General features: G+C 42.1%; 2 protein-coding genes across 2 annotated transcripts; one reads left to right on the top strand and one right to left on the bottom strand.

The window, feature by feature from the left end:
• Positions 1 to 999: 999 nt before the first annotated feature.
• ogfr (opioid growth factor receptor) lies at positions 1,000 to 7,620 on the bottom strand. The gene is made up of 7 exons (XM_030117904.1): positions 7,309 to 7,620; positions 6,744 to 6,809; positions 5,827 to 5,908; positions 5,663 to 5,741; positions 4,691 to 4,757; positions 3,488 to 3,636; positions 1,000 to 3,397 (listed from the first exon to the last, which is right to left on the bottom strand). Exons 1-7 carry the CDS (start codon positions 7,435 to 7,437, stop codon positions 2,344 to 2,346), a joined length of 1,626 nt encoding a protein of 541 aa, XP_029973764.1. The 5' UTR covers positions 7,438 to 7,620; the 3' UTR covers positions 1,000 to 2,343.
• Positions 7,621 to 14,440: 6,820 nt separating this feature from the next.
• Positions 14,441 to 16,521, top strand: kcnk15 (potassium channel, subfamily K, member 15). Its single transcript, XM_030117905.1, has 2 exons — positions 14,441 to 14,921; positions 15,127 to 16,521. The coding sequence occupies exons 1-2, from the start codon at positions 14,624 to 14,626 to the stop codon at positions 16,134 to 16,136; spliced, it is 1,308 nt and encodes a 435-aa protein (XP_029973765.1). The 5' UTR covers positions 14,441 to 14,623; the 3' UTR covers positions 16,137 to 16,521.
• Positions 16,522 to 17,510: the final 989 nt, after the last annotated feature.

Raw genomic sequence — 17,510 nt, 5'->3', positions numbered from 1 at the left:
AGTGAAGCAGCGCTTTTTTGATTTGTTTGATGAGAAGAAGCAGAATTGATTGACTTCCTTGAGGCAGTTCCTGCTTCTCTTCCGACACATTCACCTTGAGTTTATTTGCTAATCGCTTCTCGAAATAGCGCTGTCAGAGTCTGGTTCTGTTCTGAGCTCACTGTTTTAATAACTCGTATCGGACCGTCTGTCGCTCTGAGACGACTGTGTTGACGAAAACCTGCAATCAAGTTTGGACGAAAAGCTGAAATTGACTCAATCCCTCATCATGGAGGACAGACTCTGCTATGAACTTAACACAATCTGATAAAACTCTGCAGGCTTTATTAGTTTTTAAAAAGAGAACGGGAAGATTGAGAGGCCCGAGTGAGCAGTTTGAACTCCGCACACCGAGCCGAGGCTCTCAGTGTTTTCTAAACCGAGTTTCCCGACGCCTTCAACTCCCCACTGATCCCGAGGCCAGAACAAGTCGTGTTGCATCAATATCTCTGTCATCTCATTTTTCTTTTCCTGCGCTCTGAGTCATGCGATTCGCCGAGACTCCGGTCTGCTCGCTGGAAAAAGACTGATATTTCTGACAATGCGGGGCCGCACTGCCAAAAAACCCAGGGAGGAGAGGCGACATCGATCACGCCGTTATTTTTGAGAGCGGCAGTTTAACCGGCTATCGCAGGACTCGGCGCCAAAATGAACTTCACGAAGGGGTTCAGAAAATAGTAGAACTTTATTCTGCTTTGTTATCAGCCAGGTATTCAGTTAGGGAAAGAAAAAAAAAAAACAAACAAACCTCATATAAAGTTATTACCATTTCATTAGGTAAATACAGTAACTTTAACAAGTAATAGTGAAAATCAAGTGCAAATACCAAAAAGATGCATTGATATAATCACCCTGGCTTGTGGATTTTCATGGACTGCACCCATTTCAACTGAACACACAGAGAAATTTAAATACAGCCGAAGCTTCAATGATTCCCCCTAGAAGACAAAACACGTTGTACAATCATCCAGTCTTATCACATTTTTTTTCTTTTCTTTTTTTTTTTTTTTTTGGCAAAGCTGTTCAAAACTCGACTTCTTTCCAAATCTGCATGAGAACACACGCAGACTGTGCAACATCAGGAAAAATAACTTAAACTGTGAACGCAGCCTTGAATTTAAAAAAAAAAAAAAAACATCTGATAAATGAAATACAGCAAATGACATTCAGTCTTTAACTCCTTCTGAACAGCAGGGTCCAACAAAAACACTATAATCAGTCAAGATTTTAAACTCGCGAAAACAGCTCAGAGGGAGAAAAGGCTCTTCTAATTCATTGTAATGCTCAGTGCAAAAATACTCAAATGTCAAAGTATTAGGGAGTTAAAAAAGCTAAATCCTTCATTTTATTGACAGACGCATTGTATGTACCTTTATTATCTCCGATTCATAACCTGTATTAATGCCTGAAAGTTCAGTTGTGCGCGGTCCAAAACTTCACGTGAACACATCAGGAAGCAAAACTACAAAGATCCGACGCTTTGACGGGATTTCCTCGTCTTCTGTCGTGTCCTCGGACACGATGCATCGCCATGGAAACAGTTTTCCGACATGAACACACCCTGACAACAGTTCGTCTTCAGACCGTACTGTCCCAATGTGACTTATAAACACATGAACCGTCAATAAAAAATAAATAAATCGGGAGAGGAAAGAGTTGATGAAAGCTTTCCTGCTTTCAGGCCGTTTGAACGTTTGGTCACGTCAATCACTGGGGGGATTTAAAAGTCTATCCCGCTTCAGTAATGCCCTTAAAAAGCTCATAAAGCAAGGGGAAAAGTCACCTAGTGTCACTATATTTCCTCTCTTTGAGAAAGAGGTGGGGGTGGGGGTGGGGGTGGGGGTGGGAGGGAGGGGAACGCTCTCGTCAAACTACACTGATCCAATCCTGGACGCAGAACTATGTTTGCAAAGTGTCTTGTTAATTCATTACAATCGACTCCATAGCTAGAGAAGACCTTCAGAGCCCGGGAACCTCTGACTGCTTTAAAGTATGATCAGCTCAAATAAACTGCTTCTTCTCAACACGTCTGGATTTGTTAAAGAAAACAAAATAAATCTTGAACAGCACAAGTCTTACCTCTTAATATCGTCTGGTGGCCAAACAGCGAGGGACGCATAAGGTCTCCCGTTAAAAATGAACTGCTCATTTTAAACTGTATAGTCCTTCAAACGTAAAAATAATCATTATCTTAACATCAAATATAGTAGAAATAAGGCCTAAAAAGTCTTTAAGTTGGACTCTTTCCCTATATTACATTTAGTTGCAGTTCAAATGTATTGTCTCCTACAGCACTCAGTTCATTCACGAGTCTTCCACAGATAGGTCGGCGTTCAAAAGGTTCGATTCCATATCCATGTCCTCCGCCTGGCTCCCGTTGGTCTGCTCCGCTGCACCATTCTCACTTTTCATCAGTGGCCCGTTTGCCGCGGGAAGATCCTCCACTGTCGTTTCCTCGTCCTCCCTTTTTTCTGGCACTTGATTGAAATCAGTCCGTGGGATTTTCTCCTCCCTCTCTGACGACGGGGAGGGCGAGTGTTTGGAAGTCTTTAGAGGAGTGTGCGCCGATGGGCTCGTCTGACCGCCGGCTTTTTCCTCCGTCGGCCCGCCGGAGCCGTTGCTGGGCAGCGCCTCGGTGTCTTCTCTCTTCTTCTTGGGCGGTTTTTCGATCTCGGCGTCCCCGTCCGTTTGCATATTGTTGTCGGCTTCTTGTGCGGAGTTCTTCGAGTCGTCGTCGGGCTTCTGCTTGGCGTCCGCGCTGGGCTCAGTTTTGCTCGCCACAGTTTCGGGACTGGCCGACTGATCCATCTCAGTGGCGTCGTCTGTGGAGTCGTTCCCGTTCCCCACAGCCTCGTCGTTAGAATCGACCTCCACGACTCCGTTTTCCACAGCCTCGGCGTCTGCTTTTGGCTCGGGCGACGTTCCGGACAGCTTCCTGTCCTTAGTTGGAGTCTTGTCAGTCCTTTTCTGAGTCTTTGCGGCGTTATCAAGTCCGTCCTCCTTCTGATGAGCGCCGTCTTTGTTCTTCCCTCTCGAATTGACTTCCTCTCCGTTCCCAACAGCGTCTGATTTCTTCTCTGCCTTCTTGAATTGTTTCTGAATCTTTTTCGGACACCACACGAACTTGTCCTTTGGCTCAAAGTGCAGGTAGGCGAAGCGCACCAGCTCCTGCCGTTCGTGCTTGTCCCGGACGGCGAACAGGAAGTAGTCGAGCACGCTGCGCTTCACGCTGCTCAGGGTCTTCCTGACCAGAGTCTCCTCCAGGAAGAAGCGCACGAGCGGGGCCTGGTAGTGCTGGAAGCCCAGCTCGCCCAGGCTCTTCAGGATGCGAGTAATCCGCAGGTTGTTGTGCATATTCCTGCCAGAAACGAGACGAATGAAATGGTCTTGAAGTGAAATTCCGTGAAACAATCGCAAATCTCTGGAAAGAAGTGATGAGAGTATTTACCGCTCGAGGTTTCCGAAACGCTCCTTCCAGTTTTCCGCGCGCTTCACCTCACCCTTCTCTTTGTTGACTAAACAGATGCCATAGAAACCCAGCATGAGCTCGTAGGACTCCACGAGCCTCCTTTTGGCATCTTCACTCTGCTTGAAGGCCTAATGAGAAGAGCCACAGACAAAAAAAAAAAAAAAAAAAAAAGAGACAGAGGTGAAAACATTCAATTAAAAGCAAACAAAAAAAAAAACAAACTCTCAGAAAACTGAGGTATTTAGAAATGTGAAAAAAAACATGTTATAAAGCTACTGAGAAAATTAGTGTCAAAACAACAGAGATTAAAAGAAAAATCAATCAAAAAAATGTTAATCAGTCTATTAGTGATCTTCTTGGGTTTCCTCTCTCCCGCAGTTCACAGACACGCTCTTGAAATTAATTGGTGGCTCTAATTTCCATAGATGAGTCTGAGTGTGCGTCTGTCTCAGCTGGAGACTTGTCCGGGATCGGCTCCATCGCTCCATGACCCCAATTCGGAAGAAACGGGCAAAGAAAATAGAACGACGGACGGTCGTGTCATTCTAAAAAGTGGAGATCTGCTCAATCAATAGTCACAAAGTTAAGGAAAAGTCGTGTCTGAGGACCAGTGTGCTCTTTTCAACTGTTCAAAACGCTGTTCTGCTGTGTCATTTTTAGAGAATTTACTAGATCGGATGTTAAATTTTATCCGAATCAGCAGAAGTCAAGCTTACATAAAACTGTAGAAGTGATATATAGAAACGGATTTCCACCGCTGATGATTAAAAAGTGACATTAGTGCCGAAGTAGCTGCATCCGTCACAGGAGCGACTCAGACACTGAAAATGTTGTCATATCAACGGCGTAGTTTCTTCCTGCGGGGACACTATTGGGTGCTATTTGTTGTTTGTCGTCTGTCCATATGAATGTCCGTATACTCGCCATAAGCGAGTATACGGACATTCATATGTACAGACGACTCGGTTAGATTGATATCACAACTACTACTGCTGGATGTTTTCAAAAAGTTCCACCTTGGGAGCAAAACGCAGCAACAGTTATGAAGCTGTATCTAACTTTGCGGAGGCGTTGCAAAAGGATTTTTGGCGTGTGGCTTCGTGGCGTGGCAGAAAACAGATGTCATGGCATGAAAGTCTGGTGGCGTTCATTACACGGACTCCTTTTGATTATCACACGTACCTCAATTTCCTTCTTGGTGAGTTCTGAAGCCATGTAATTAACCCCGGGCTCTCGCAGTGGAAAAAGCCTTCCAGTGACAGATGAATTCAGGAGAAAAACAAACGGGAGACTAATTAACATCTAATGAGACGACTCTTCAACTCGTCGGAGACGGTGTCTGATGTACCTGTAACGTTAAAACAATCTGCTGGCGTTTCCTGTCAAAACGGTGCGAGGCTTCGTGATTTCAAAAGCTTTTTAATTCAACATCGTAGAAACAAAAAAAACCTCACTGTGTTAACTTTGATGCTCGGAGTTTTTTTGGTAATCTACAGTGACGTCCTCGATTAGAAGAATCAGCCAGCTTTAATGTTTAAAGGTTAATTTGAAATCTAAAAGATATTCCTTTAATCTAAATTTTTCATGTATCTAATGGAGATCAAATAGCCTCAGAAATAACTGTCAAACATTAAAGGAACAAATTGAAGCCTACAAAATGCTACATTAATAGAAAACACGCACTCAACTCACATTTCATCACTTTATATCAACTATGTACCTAAGGCTGTACATTTTTTATTCATAATCCTTAAAATACAAGAGATTTATAAAGTTTTGATACTAACTTTAAATGTCATGGTTTTTTGGCCCTGAATCACTCAAACTACGAAAAAAAACCTTCATAAAAACATGAAAGTTCAATACTTATGGTCTCATAATTAGTTTGCTTATGTATATGGAAGAGGCTACCTCTTCGACTTGGTGCACTTCAGTATGAAAAATAAGACATACAATAAGAACAAACTTAAAAGTGAGCACTTTATATCTCTAACTCTGTTTATTCAGTCTTAAATGTATTCTGGGTGAATGACTCAGCGCTGGTGTGCGATAACTCCAGCACGATCCTCACTGAGGACAGCGTGCTGCCGAGTTGTGTTGTTTCGAATCCTACAAGGCCAAGAGATAAAACTAAAGACGTCAGACGGTACGTACCACTGAATGTAGGAGTGAACTCTCTCAAGTCTTTTGTAGTCGTTCCTCCAATCTTTCAGAAACGACTCGATGTAGACATCTGTGCCGTGGAAGACAGACAACATCAGGCACCAGCACAGCAGACAGAACTGAAAAGGCCTTGCAGGAATGTGCGAGCGTCTCACCATCAGGAGCAGAGGGAAATTTATTGAGATAAAACTGCAAATTATTCATTTTGTCCTCTGAGCACTCGTCATCTGTGAGGTTCTGTCAAAAACACACACACACACACACACACACACGGGAAAGAATTGTGATCACAGCTGAAAGAAATGCACACATTAATGTTCTGTGACTGACTGTCTCATTTAGCACAACTACCTTCCGTGAACCATAACTGTATGCAATGACAGAAGTTTATTTTCCTGGAATTTTGTTGAAAATTAATTGCAAAGTCATAAATTAATAGTCGCTTCGAGAAAATCTGAAAAGTCTTAAATGTTGATCCTTCACATCCAACCCTGCAAATATCTGATAGAGGTGCTATTATTCATTAAGCATACCTCATAACAAAAAAATCCCACTGGTTCCAGATTTACTTTATTCATATCCACCCACGGCTTTGAGACTCCTGCTAGTTTGCACTTTCACCACAAGGTAGCTGTCTTTCATGGCAGTGCCACTGATATCTCAGTGCAGTGTTAATGTTCTCCCCATGTTTCCATTGAAATTTATTTTAAAAAAAAAATTGCTTGTTGATTTAGTGGGCCGGACTGTAGCCCTTTGTGTGCTGGTTTTGGCTCAAGGGCCTTATGTTTGACATCTCTAATTTATAGGCTTAAAAAAGGATCACATCCACAGAAGAACTGTGCTCAGTTGATAAATTCCTTCATACTTATTTCAACTTTCTCTGGTACAAACGAAGCTTGATTCAGGTTGATTCATTCAGTTAACATTGGAGACTCTTCCTACTTTGCAGTATTTTGTGTGTATGTGTGTGTATATATATATATATATATGTATGCACAGCATGAAAACGGATGAGACTTGATGACATGCATTGGGAGGGAAATAAGATGCAGATTGCGGAGGTTTTACTCACTGGGTATCCTCTCCTGTAGTTCTGCATGTCCTTCGCTGCCCTCATGTTTCTGGGCGTGTGATGCCACTGCAAACACAAGTAAAACGAACTGGCATCACATTTCAAGTAAAGAGACGAATAAGATATATCCTCAATTAAATCCGTATGAAGGTGTGGTGACTGTGTAACTACTGGTTCCAGGGCCGGTGGTGACTGAGGACAAGCTGATATAACAAGTTAACGTGTAAGGCCAGGCTAATCTCTCCTCCACTGCAGCCGAAGAGCCTGATCGATTCACTGACAACTCACCTTCAAGTCTGATCTCACAATCAACGAGAAGCGTTTTAACTAGGCAGTCCGGGAAATAAGATTTACAGGCAAAACCAGCGAGTTTCAGTTTCGGCAAAGCTGAGCTACGGCCAGCGGCTAGCTAGGCTAGTTAGCAGGACTGCACCGATGAAAAGCTAACATTAGCTTTCCCGTGAAGGCAAACGGCTGACCGGCTACAGAAGCTATCACTTTACAGCAAACATGGGAGGGAAGAGGAGCGTTTTGGGTGTCTGTAAGCGATAAGAAGAGCACGTACTAAACCCCAGCTGGATTTGTTTTTGTCTTGACTGCAGCGCCGGTTATGGCTCTCTCCGGCCGGGTCGTCTCCATCACTCTCGGTGTCCCAGGTCGAGTCGTAATCACAAACACATTCGTCCTCCATCATTTAAATAAAAAGAAAAAAAACGGAGGGGTGATGTGACCCGCTCAGACGGAACAAGCGTGTAACCTGGAGAAGCACTATAACCGGAGGATGAGTCGGGTTACACTTGCATGTTCAGGTTAGACGGGGACGGCCCTGACCATCCGTCTTCACGGTGAACCATCGTCAGACAGGCAGCGGCTCGGCTGGCGGTGCAGCACTGCTGCTGCCTTCAGGGACCCTCGGAGCACCAGGCACTTCCACATTTGATTCGGATTGCCGCCAACGCACAGAAAAAAAAGGGATCAATAATCCTTCTGGAAATTTAGCTTTCATTTTTTTTTTCATTTAAACCTTCGCCCTGACACTCATCAAACCCACAAAATTTGGCACTTTATCACTGTTTTCCAAATGCTTTCTCATTTCGTTTACATTTTCCGACGTACAGGGAACGCAGCACAATTACTGAGTTGTGTCGATGGTGTCAAAAAAGTGCAAACCGGCTGAGTCAGATCTAAAGCACAGAAAAACACCTCACTCTGCTGTTATGCAACAGTAAAACAACTGTAAGACCAAGATAAATCAACAACTCACACAGTGACAGTGAATCACAACACATCAACAGAGTAATTGCATTGGCAAATCAGAAATTATTCAATAATACTTTATTAAGCACCTCAAAAAGGGTCTAAAACAGGGGTGTCACACATAAAATATGGCGTGTGGGCCTGCAAGAGACTCTAATTCACTGCATTTTGTATCAGATGGTTTAATTCAAATTTTCTTTATTTTGATATTGTAGTTATTTTCCATAATAATAGTTTTATTTTGCAAAAATATAGACATATTCATTATGTATACTCTGCACCACAACAGAGAAAGACAAAGAAAAGCTTTAAATTTGGTTGTTATTTTAGGACTATTTCACCTCGCCTCGCCTCATCTCAGCCTGTGAAGAAAACATGAAATGTGAAATAATCAAAATCATGAATATGTATCTTAATTGTGATGACAAATGCCTATAAATATTAATTAAACAACAGGAAAAAAAACAATTATTCTTTGTATGACTTATGGCGATGATGGATTACTGATTAGTCATCGTTCTCTAGAAGAGATCATGAATTATCCAAACTGTGGGTATCCAATTTACTGCTCTCTTTGCTAGATACTGCTATGAAAAATACAGTGTATATGCTACAGTGCTCTTGAAAGGCCTTTCTCGTTTGCATGTTCTCCCTCTGCATATGTGGATTTTCTCTGAGCAGGGATCAACTCCATTTCTCTGTGACGCCAGCTTAGATAAAAAGAAGATTGTTTGAAGGATTGAGATCAACACTGCTGAACAACAAGTGTGTTCTTGAAGCAGTTTGACTTCATGCTATTATCAAATGAGCCACAGAAGCAATGCAGCAAGTGATTTCAAAACGCACGTGATCGGTCTCTCCTGCACGTCCAATACACGCTAAACTCCAAACACAGCTTTCTTGATCTTGTCTGAGTTTTCATCAGAAATGTCTCGTGCACGTGGTTCCTGCAGTGTCTCTGTGTCATAAGTTTCCTTTCATGAAGTCTGGCGGAACAGAAAAAGATTCAAAGGTGAGAACGGATAATTGGACCATGATGTCCATCTTTTGACAGTAATTGGACAGATGCATTTGTAAAGGGGAGTATTTCACCATTAGAGCGTATAAATAGGGTTGTGTATTATCACTGGGAATTCAGTGTTGAATGGCCGCTGGTGTGGGTTACTATTTTTGGTCGTAGTTACTGTGGAAACCAGAGGGCTCTGCAGGCATCCAGTATCTGCTGTTGCTATTTAGTACCTCTGCTTCATAAAATGGATTCCCTGTTGTCTTTCTTTCATTAATACACGTGGTCATACATAATCTGTCAGGCACAAAGACGATCTAAAAATACCGGTACATAACCACAGCTGGGCTGTGTTCGGTTTGACATGACAGCTGACTTCATCATGTCTGGCTTCTGGCATCAGTACCTGTAAGGTCGTTGCCTCCTGTAGTTTAGGATTTTCACAGTGTAAGTTAGAGGTCTCTCATGGTTCGGATGTCTAAAACTTGCTACACTAATGTCTCCTGACAAACCAGGGAATGTCTCCTTTCATTGTTATCGGTCTCACCCGGTGTAATCTTTACCATGGCGACTTGTTCTTAAATTATTACAAGAATTTTCTAATTAATTTTTGTGGAATGAATGGCATGAATGAGCAGACACAGAGAGACCAGCAGCCTCAATTAGGTAAGTTGTGCAGGGCGATTTGGTAACTCAAATGATAGATCGGATCGAACTTATATTTTGTTTTACTAATTTTTGGTTTTGGTTTCAGCTGCCACTCATGTGTCTCTCTGTCCCGGAAGTGCTCCACAGCAGGGGTTGAACATCTGTAAGGTAAGCTGCATTTAGTGACGGTTTTGCTTGTCAAAGGCTGAATTTATAAATTTAAGAGGTGAATGTCTGCACTACAGTATGTAAGAGTCATGATGGAGCAACTTCAATACTTGTAATCTAAAACTTTCGAGTATTGTTTTAGCCTGTAACTCGATGTTAAAATGTTTCAGAATTTCACAACACAGTGTTATTTATTAGCCCTCCAAAAGTCACAATAAATGTTCAACACATCTGAATTGATCGTTGCAAGTCTATTTTACTTGAGACTACAGGAGTAAAATTTATTTAAAACATGTTTTTTTTTCAAGTCAAGCAAACCATTTAATTTTTACTTCTGTTTCTCAAATTAAGGGTTGCAGAAGCGTTGGAGCTGATTTTAGTCAAGAATGTGTGACGGCAGATAAGCACAGGAAGAGACATACAGTATACACACTCATTCAAACCCACAAATAGTGAAAGCCTACAAACTCCAAAATGAAAGACCTCTGACTCCACGATCTAGCCCTGCCAAGTTTAGACAAAAAAATTGACTGTGAAGCAACATTTATGTCTGTATTATTCCAAACTGTGTAACATTTGTCCATTTCATGAGTTGGGTCAGTGCTGAGCTCTGAGTTTTGGCAGCTGCTGTTCATTCATTTGTTGACTGAGTAGAAACTGGAGGCATCTTGCGGTGCAAAACCCAGGGTTACGATGGTTGATTTGCTTGTAAATATTCTTTGCGGCATTAATAATCGTAATTGACAATATGGTTGTTTCTGGCAGGTAATTTACATATTCGCTAGATTAGTAACGCAGTCTGAGCATACAGAAATTCAGAAAACAATCACAATTTTGCACAACTTATCTTTAAGTTAGGTATGTAGAAAATATTGTGTGTATTAGGTATTTAAAGCTTTTCATCAGAATCTTGAACAACTGCATCTGACCTTGAATAACATTAAGCTACAAAAGCACTTTCCTGCAGTACTCAGGTTATCATTTTGCATCTTGTGTCAACATATTCTATTGACTTAATGAAGCCGCTACCTTCAATAATACAGTGGAAGCATATTTTGTTGGTTCATCGTGATACTGACCTGCATTATCTTTAAAAAATATGACTGGAAAAGAAATTAAATGACGTCAAACTAGTCTGAGGATGGCGAGCTGCAGCACCACTTCTTGCATGTTAATAGCCAAAATGCTTGAGTTGACTGTGGTTGAGCCAGTGGAATGAGGATTAAACATTAGGTTGTTTTTTCCTGACAGAGCCTTCATGATACCTCATTTTTATTTTCTTGATGAAAGTACTGATAATCTGAAGCGGGCTGATATCTGATATCTGTAGTCCAAACATATGGTGGGCATCTGCACAGCCATTAAGCAACCATTAACCTTACAAATGAATATATTACTGATAGTTTTAACCTTTCAATCATTCTGGAGTCAGCTCAAGAGGGGTGTCTTAGTTTAGCAAACTAATCGCACCCATCCTTTGAAGTTATGTCAAAACATTTTATATTTTACATTTTAATGAATATATTTAGGCATTTTTTTTTAGATTTTGCTGCGTTTTGCAAGCATAATAAGATCTAGAACAAACTTACAAAGGCCTCTTATCTCTGAATTATTTGTGTTTACCCCCTTTTTCAGATATCACAATTAGAATTGAATTCTATTCTTACATTTAAATGTAGCTACATGTACATTTAAATTTTTAGCTGTTGTCCAAAAGCATTAAACTCCTGAATCAAAGATAGAAAGATGCAGATTGTTTCCACGATCAAAACCCTCACTATTAGATCAAAGGCTGTCTTGATATTCCAAGTATTCATTCTTCAGTCACCTGACAACAGGCGTGTCTAAACCTTTCTGTCACGCTGCTTGTCCGTCTTGTTCCACAAACACTGTCCTTGTCTGTAATTTTTCTCATATCCTTGTCAAAACACAGCCGCAGCTCCCTGCTAAAAGACCTCCCACTCTCAAAGTTTAAAAGAAGCTTGCTGTGTGTAGAACTGGCACATTGGGTAAACTGAATGCAAGTGTATATTGAAAAAAAAGTTTTCCAAGTTCTCAAACCCTCAACATCACCACATGAAATAATTTTGTTGGGATTAAACATTAAGGAACAATGTCTGTGGATAGTGCTACAAAATTCGAAACAAACCTTTTTATCCCTGAGAAATACTTCTCTAAAATGTCACTATGATATTAATAATGCAACAAGTAGATTAATACAGTATAAGCAAGAATATGAACTTGTGCAATTCAACATCAAGCCTTTCCCCACCTAGTATTATAAGTACTTGGAAAATAGACACCTATAGCCACTTTTCAGAAGACAAAGGCTGGCCTTGTCAAACTCCTCGTCATTTGCATTAATTTGCCCCTTGTATAAACATTCATTTTCTGTGCTCACAAGGATAATGAGGAACCGAAGCCTATTCCAAAAGGTGGTGGACACCCTGAATGGATAATAGCAGCACATATTACACTGAATGTCCAGTTTATGTGTGCGATAATTAAAATGTGCCTCAAAAAGAGCAAAGCACAAAGACAAAAAAGCTAAATGAATGAAGCATTTCTAAATACGTATCCTTAAACTCTGGCCCGGCGGGGATTGATGGGCCCCTTCACATTGTTCCAGGTCCTCAGGCTTTGAAAAGGATGTGAATACAAGCAGTCTGGATGGATGGCTGGCTGTTGGGGCTTCAGGTTCTTCTCTTATCAGCCGAGATGTAATTGATTTATGGAGAGCTGCTCTGAATCACCACAGGGATGTAAGTGTGCTGATTTAGCCACTTAACACAAAAACAGGACGGCAGAGAGCAGGTTGCTCTGTTTGACAGGAACAAAAGAACACAATAATCCTGCTGCAGTACTCTGACGGTGCTGCTAAACCCCGCTGCGAGATATGGGGGGGTGTTTCTATTGAGTTTTTGTCTCACGCATCTGTTTCTTTTCATGTCCGTTTTCCTTACTGTGTTGGACAAAAAAGGAAACGCTGCAATGTAGCGACAACATAATTAACCGATTGAGGGCTGGGATCATTACGCTTAACATATTAGCTTCAGCCTCACTCATGGTCCAAGTCTCTGCTCCTGGTACAAGTAACCATGGCAACCAGCATCACCTACAGTAAATTTCCAGAAGCGCCGAGTGTAGTATTGTCATTTATCTATCCACTGTACACACTCGCACCAGATCTCCCATGCAGACGCACCTACACTGTCATACAGAGTTGTCTGCACAATAAAGTCACAATTTATAAAAACAAAGCTGGGATTTGTGTGACTTGTAATTTAGCTTGCTGTCCTAACATCTCAGACCTATCTCTAATGATTCAGTTTATGTTAATGGAAACTTCCTACCATACATCCATTTTTGTGTAGACCTACACAGGCCACTTCATTTTCTGATTTAATGTCATCCAGCAGAGCAGTCCTTTCAATTCGGCCTTCACAAATATTTTAATGTTCAGTGCTTGAACCTTTTATAAAAGGATGGAAAAATATGAGGTATGTCTCATAATGCAGTTCAACTCAACTTATTCAACTGAACTAATGTTCTGACTGGATTGGATCACTAAAAAAAAAATTGACAATGACATGATGGCGACAATAACCTGCACACTGAGAAAGTTCAGTGAGTGAAGCAGTAAGTGGTGAAGGTGGCAAAGTGTATCATAAACAGTCACACTGATTCCCTTAAAAACAACTACAACAGCAACAACAACAAAACCTCTCAACAAGCCAGGTTGTATTTTACTGGACCCCATCCACCTTGGAACCTACATATTCTCTCTGCTGCTCTCTAGATGGAAATACAGACTCTTAAAAACCCCAACAAATAGACTCTTTAATCCCCAAGTACTCACATTCCCCTCTGCACACAGCACTCTAACACATTTTCTGATATTTACTAAGAAAAACAGCTGCTAACCAGATTTTATGGAAGGAAAAAAAGAATTAAATTATTTTCTTTGAAAATGTATTCATTTTGAATCACTAAACACTAATTAATTTCATGTCATTATAATTTTGAAACGTTCACAAATTCAAGCTGGACTACAGCTTTCCTTTGATTTAATAAAATTAGTAATAGTTACTGTGTTCTCTTCTCTTCTATGTGTTCATTATATCAACTGAAAGATGTTCAGAAAACTAAGCTGGTATTTAACCAGTTAAGATCTTTTTCCCCCTCAATGGAGGCATAAGTAAAAAGCACTGCGTCAAGGAGAGGTTTATAAATCGAAATGTGAATATCTGAAATGTCCAGTCCTGCTGTTTTGTCTATAAATACTGAACTTTCAGCACGATGCCGGGGTTTCAAGTTGAAGTCTCGGTCGCTGTCCGTGGTGCTGATCCTGCCGCTCAGAAGCGGAGTTGATTTACATGAGATACATTCATTCTATTTTACAGTTTACAATGAAATGTAACATTATGTGTGCATGAATGTCACATAACGTGATAAATTACGCAGTTTTCTTTCTTTCTTTTTTTTTTAATTGGTGACTGGTTCGCGCATGCGAGGAGGTGAGCTGAGGCCACGGATGACCGTGTGGAGGGAATCGGTCGCGCTCAATGCGCACAGCAAAAAAATTAATACATTTAAAATAATCCAGTTTATTATTATTTAAAGGGGGATTTAAAACCTGGCTGCACGGATTTCCAGGTTCAGTTTCTGCCGCACGCCTCTCCCGCTTCCACCGTTCACGCAACAGGCTGCAAAACACCAATGTGGAGTCAGGGCTGAGAGCAGCAGTAGGACCAGCTCCGCCGCCGCCGCCGCCGCCACCTGTAACTGTGCCTCCACTTTCATGCCGACACCGAGGATGAAGAAGCAGAACGTGCGGACCCTGTCGCTCATCCTCTGCATGTTCTCCTACTTGCTGGTCGGCGCCGCGGTGTTTGACGCGCTGGAGTCGGAGACGGAGAGCTCCCGCAGACGCATCCTGGAGCAGAAGCGCAGCGAGATGAAGAAGAAGTATCGCTTCTCCGAAGACGACTACCGCGAAATCGAGCGAGTGGTGCTGCAAGCGGAGCCCCACCGCGCCGGGAGGCAGTGGAAATTTGCTGGATCTTTTTACTTTGCCATAACAGTCATCACAACCATCGGTAAGTTAATGAAGGCTCCAGTTTGCTTGATTAGAGAGGAGGGAAACTGTTTCACGGATTCTACAGAGGACCATTTATTTCCCCCCTCCATGCAATATTGAGGGTTTGTTTTTAATCATAGACTAGTACATAATAGATGAATGCATGTTTCATCCTCCAGGCAGTGCTACAGTGTGCGTCACCCTTTCTGTCTTCCCGCTTTTAGGTTATGGACATGCAGCACCAGGCACAGATGCAGGGAAGATCTTCTGCATGTTTTACGCTGTTCTTGGCATTCCTCTTACTTTGGTCATGTTCCAGAGCCTGGGTGAACGGATGAACACCTTTGTCCGCTATCTCTTACACAAAGCAAAACAGTGCCTGGGCTTCCGACGCACTGAGGTATCCATGGAGAACATGGTCCTGGTGGGCTTCCTGTCCTGCATTGGCACACTTTGTGTGGGAGCTGCAGCCTTCTCCCACTTCGAGGGCTGGAGCTTCTTCCACGCTTACTACTACTGTTTCATTACGCTCACCACTATTGGCTTCGGAGACTTTGTAGCCCTGCAGAAAAAAGAAGATCTCCAGGAGAAGACCCCCTATGTTGCTTTCAGCTTTATGTACATCCTGGTGGGGCTGACTGTCATCGGGGCTTTTCTGAATTTGGTGGTGCTTCGTTTTCTCACCATGAACAGTGAGGATGAGAGGCGAGACGCCCAAGAGAGGGCTTCTCTGAAGAGGGACAGGGGCCTTCTGGACGGCGGCTTGGGTCTGCGTTCACTCGGGGAACAGAGCAGGAGCAGCCGCAGAGAGAGGAACAGGGGCAACATGGTGCACAGCCACAGCCACAGCACACTATTCCTCCCCATGGAGGAAGGAACCAGCCGCACCAACCTCATCTCGTCCCCAATGGAGGACCAGGGGAGACGAAGAAGCCCCTGCAGGCACAGGCTGCACTTCCAGATCAAGGCGGGCGGACGCCGGAAGGAGTCGAGCCTCAGCTCCCTCTGCTCCTGTGTGTGCTACCGTCTGGACAGCTGTGACAGCCCGTTCACCTGCCACGGCGAGCACCGAGGAGGCCACGTCAATGCTGTTTACTACAACTCGGTGTCCTACAGGATCCAGAGCTGCTCACCCAGTCCCAGGGACAACACCGGACTCTCGTCGCCGGGGAGCACGGTCTCACCTGGCCACAGTTTTCCAGATTTCCCTCGTTTGAGGAGAAAGTCGGTGTAAAGAGCATTTCTGTGCTGGAATGTGTTCACACACATACACAGTGTTTTCAGAGACGCTGTGCTTTGTGGTACTTCCCTCTTGTGCATGTCAGATGACACAGATGTTTAGTGAATAAGCTGTTTGTGCAACTAAAATATCTTCATTTGTGCAGCAAGGATTTCTTTTTCCTTAATTTTTACTAAGACGTTTCAGTTTTAGTTTTACTGAGACTTATAAATATAAGTGGTTCTGCTGTTTTACCTGCATGTAGGGGCAGTGCATGTTAAAGAGAATGCATAGCACACAGTGTGAATGCATGAGTGCTACGTAAAGATGTCAAAAACTGGGAATTTTATCTTACAAAAATGACAAAAGGTATTTTGGATAAAATGCTTCTAACTGTGTCATTTTTCAGTGAAATATAGAAATGATTTCCAGTGAACTCTATTCCTGCTTTAGGCAAAAATCCTACGTTTGTCATTCCACGGCTAGAAGATGTCATTATGCTTTTAATTTTTGAAAAAGCGCCTTAAAGAACTTTGATGAAGCTCATGTGATATGTGGCTTCTCTACTCAGTGAATTCAAAAAAAAAAAAAAGAAGAATTTTACTACTTAGCAGTGGAAGTGAGCCAAGGGGAATGTGGGTGCTCTACTGCACTCCACCGTGAAAAGATAACACTTGTTATATGAAGTATTCTTCAATGGATGTAGCACAAAATTGATATGTAGCAGGTTTTTTGCTGAACGTCCCACAGATTTGGACAAAAAAAAAAAAAAAAGGTATTTCTCAGCCAGGGAGGCGGTGTTTTCTTTATAGATTTGGTTTATAAGTCAGATTTAATGTGAGTCTTTTACGGCATTGCTTTATTAAACCAAAGGAAAGGCCTGTTAAATGTGTGAGTGTTTTTATTTTACTGACTGAATGGACTCGTGTTTGTAGTGAGTTGTTATGCACATCTGTTCACTCCATCCCTCTTTTCTTCACATCAGGCAAAAAAGAAAAAACAGAGAGATTCAACAACTACCGATGGAAGAGAAAAACACACAAAGCTATGGGCAGTAAAAGTACTTTCAATGATACACAAACAAAGAAAAACTATATTGTATGCATGAGTCAAACTTTCGTGGATAATTCAAATAACTTTTTATATTGGATGGGAAGCATCGTTCTCACTTCGCACTATTCATGACTTCTCTCCAGGCGTGCAGGCTTACCCTCCAAAAGAAAAAAAAAAGTGTTTTCTCCATGATAGGCAGGCCAGCTCCCCAGGCTATCCCCTGCCTTCGCTCACGGTCAGATGTATCGACATCAGGGTTGCATAAACCAGAGCTCCTTAAAGATGAATATTGGACATAGATATTCAAACTTGTGTTGAGAATGTGCTTCACAGCAG

Source organism: Salarias fasciatus, chromosome 20 (assembly GCF_902148845.1).
Source record: "Salarias fasciatus chromosome 20, fSalaFa1.1, whole genome shotgun sequence".
In the NCBI taxonomy this organism is placed as follows: Eukaryota; Metazoa; Chordata; class Actinopteri; order Blenniiformes; family Blenniidae; genus Salarias; species Salarias fasciatus.
This window is presented reverse-complemented; position numbering and strand designations above follow the sequence as displayed.

Bases quoted from the DNA above. Each gene is read 5' to 3' on its own strand.
- ogfr (XM_030117904.1), bottom strand. From the start codon at position 7,437: ATGATGGAGGACGAATGTGTTTGTGATTACGACTCGACCTGGGACACC. The intron at 6,810-7,308 runs GTACGTGCTCTT...TTGTGTTTGCAG, and splicing joins ACAAATCCAGCTGGGGTTTA to TGGCATCACACGCCCAGAAA. The intron at 5,909-6,743 runs GTGAGTAAAACC...TGTTTTTGACAG, and splicing joins ACTACAGGAGAGGATACCCA to AACCTCACAGATGACGAGTG.
- kcnk15 (XM_030117905.1), top strand. From the start codon at position 14,624: ATGCCGACACCGAGGATGAAGAAGCAGAACGTGCGGACCCTGTCGCTC. The intron at 14,922-15,126 runs GTAAGTTAATGA...TCCCGCTTTTAG, and splicing joins AACAGTCATCACAACCATCG to GTTATGGACATGCAGCACCA.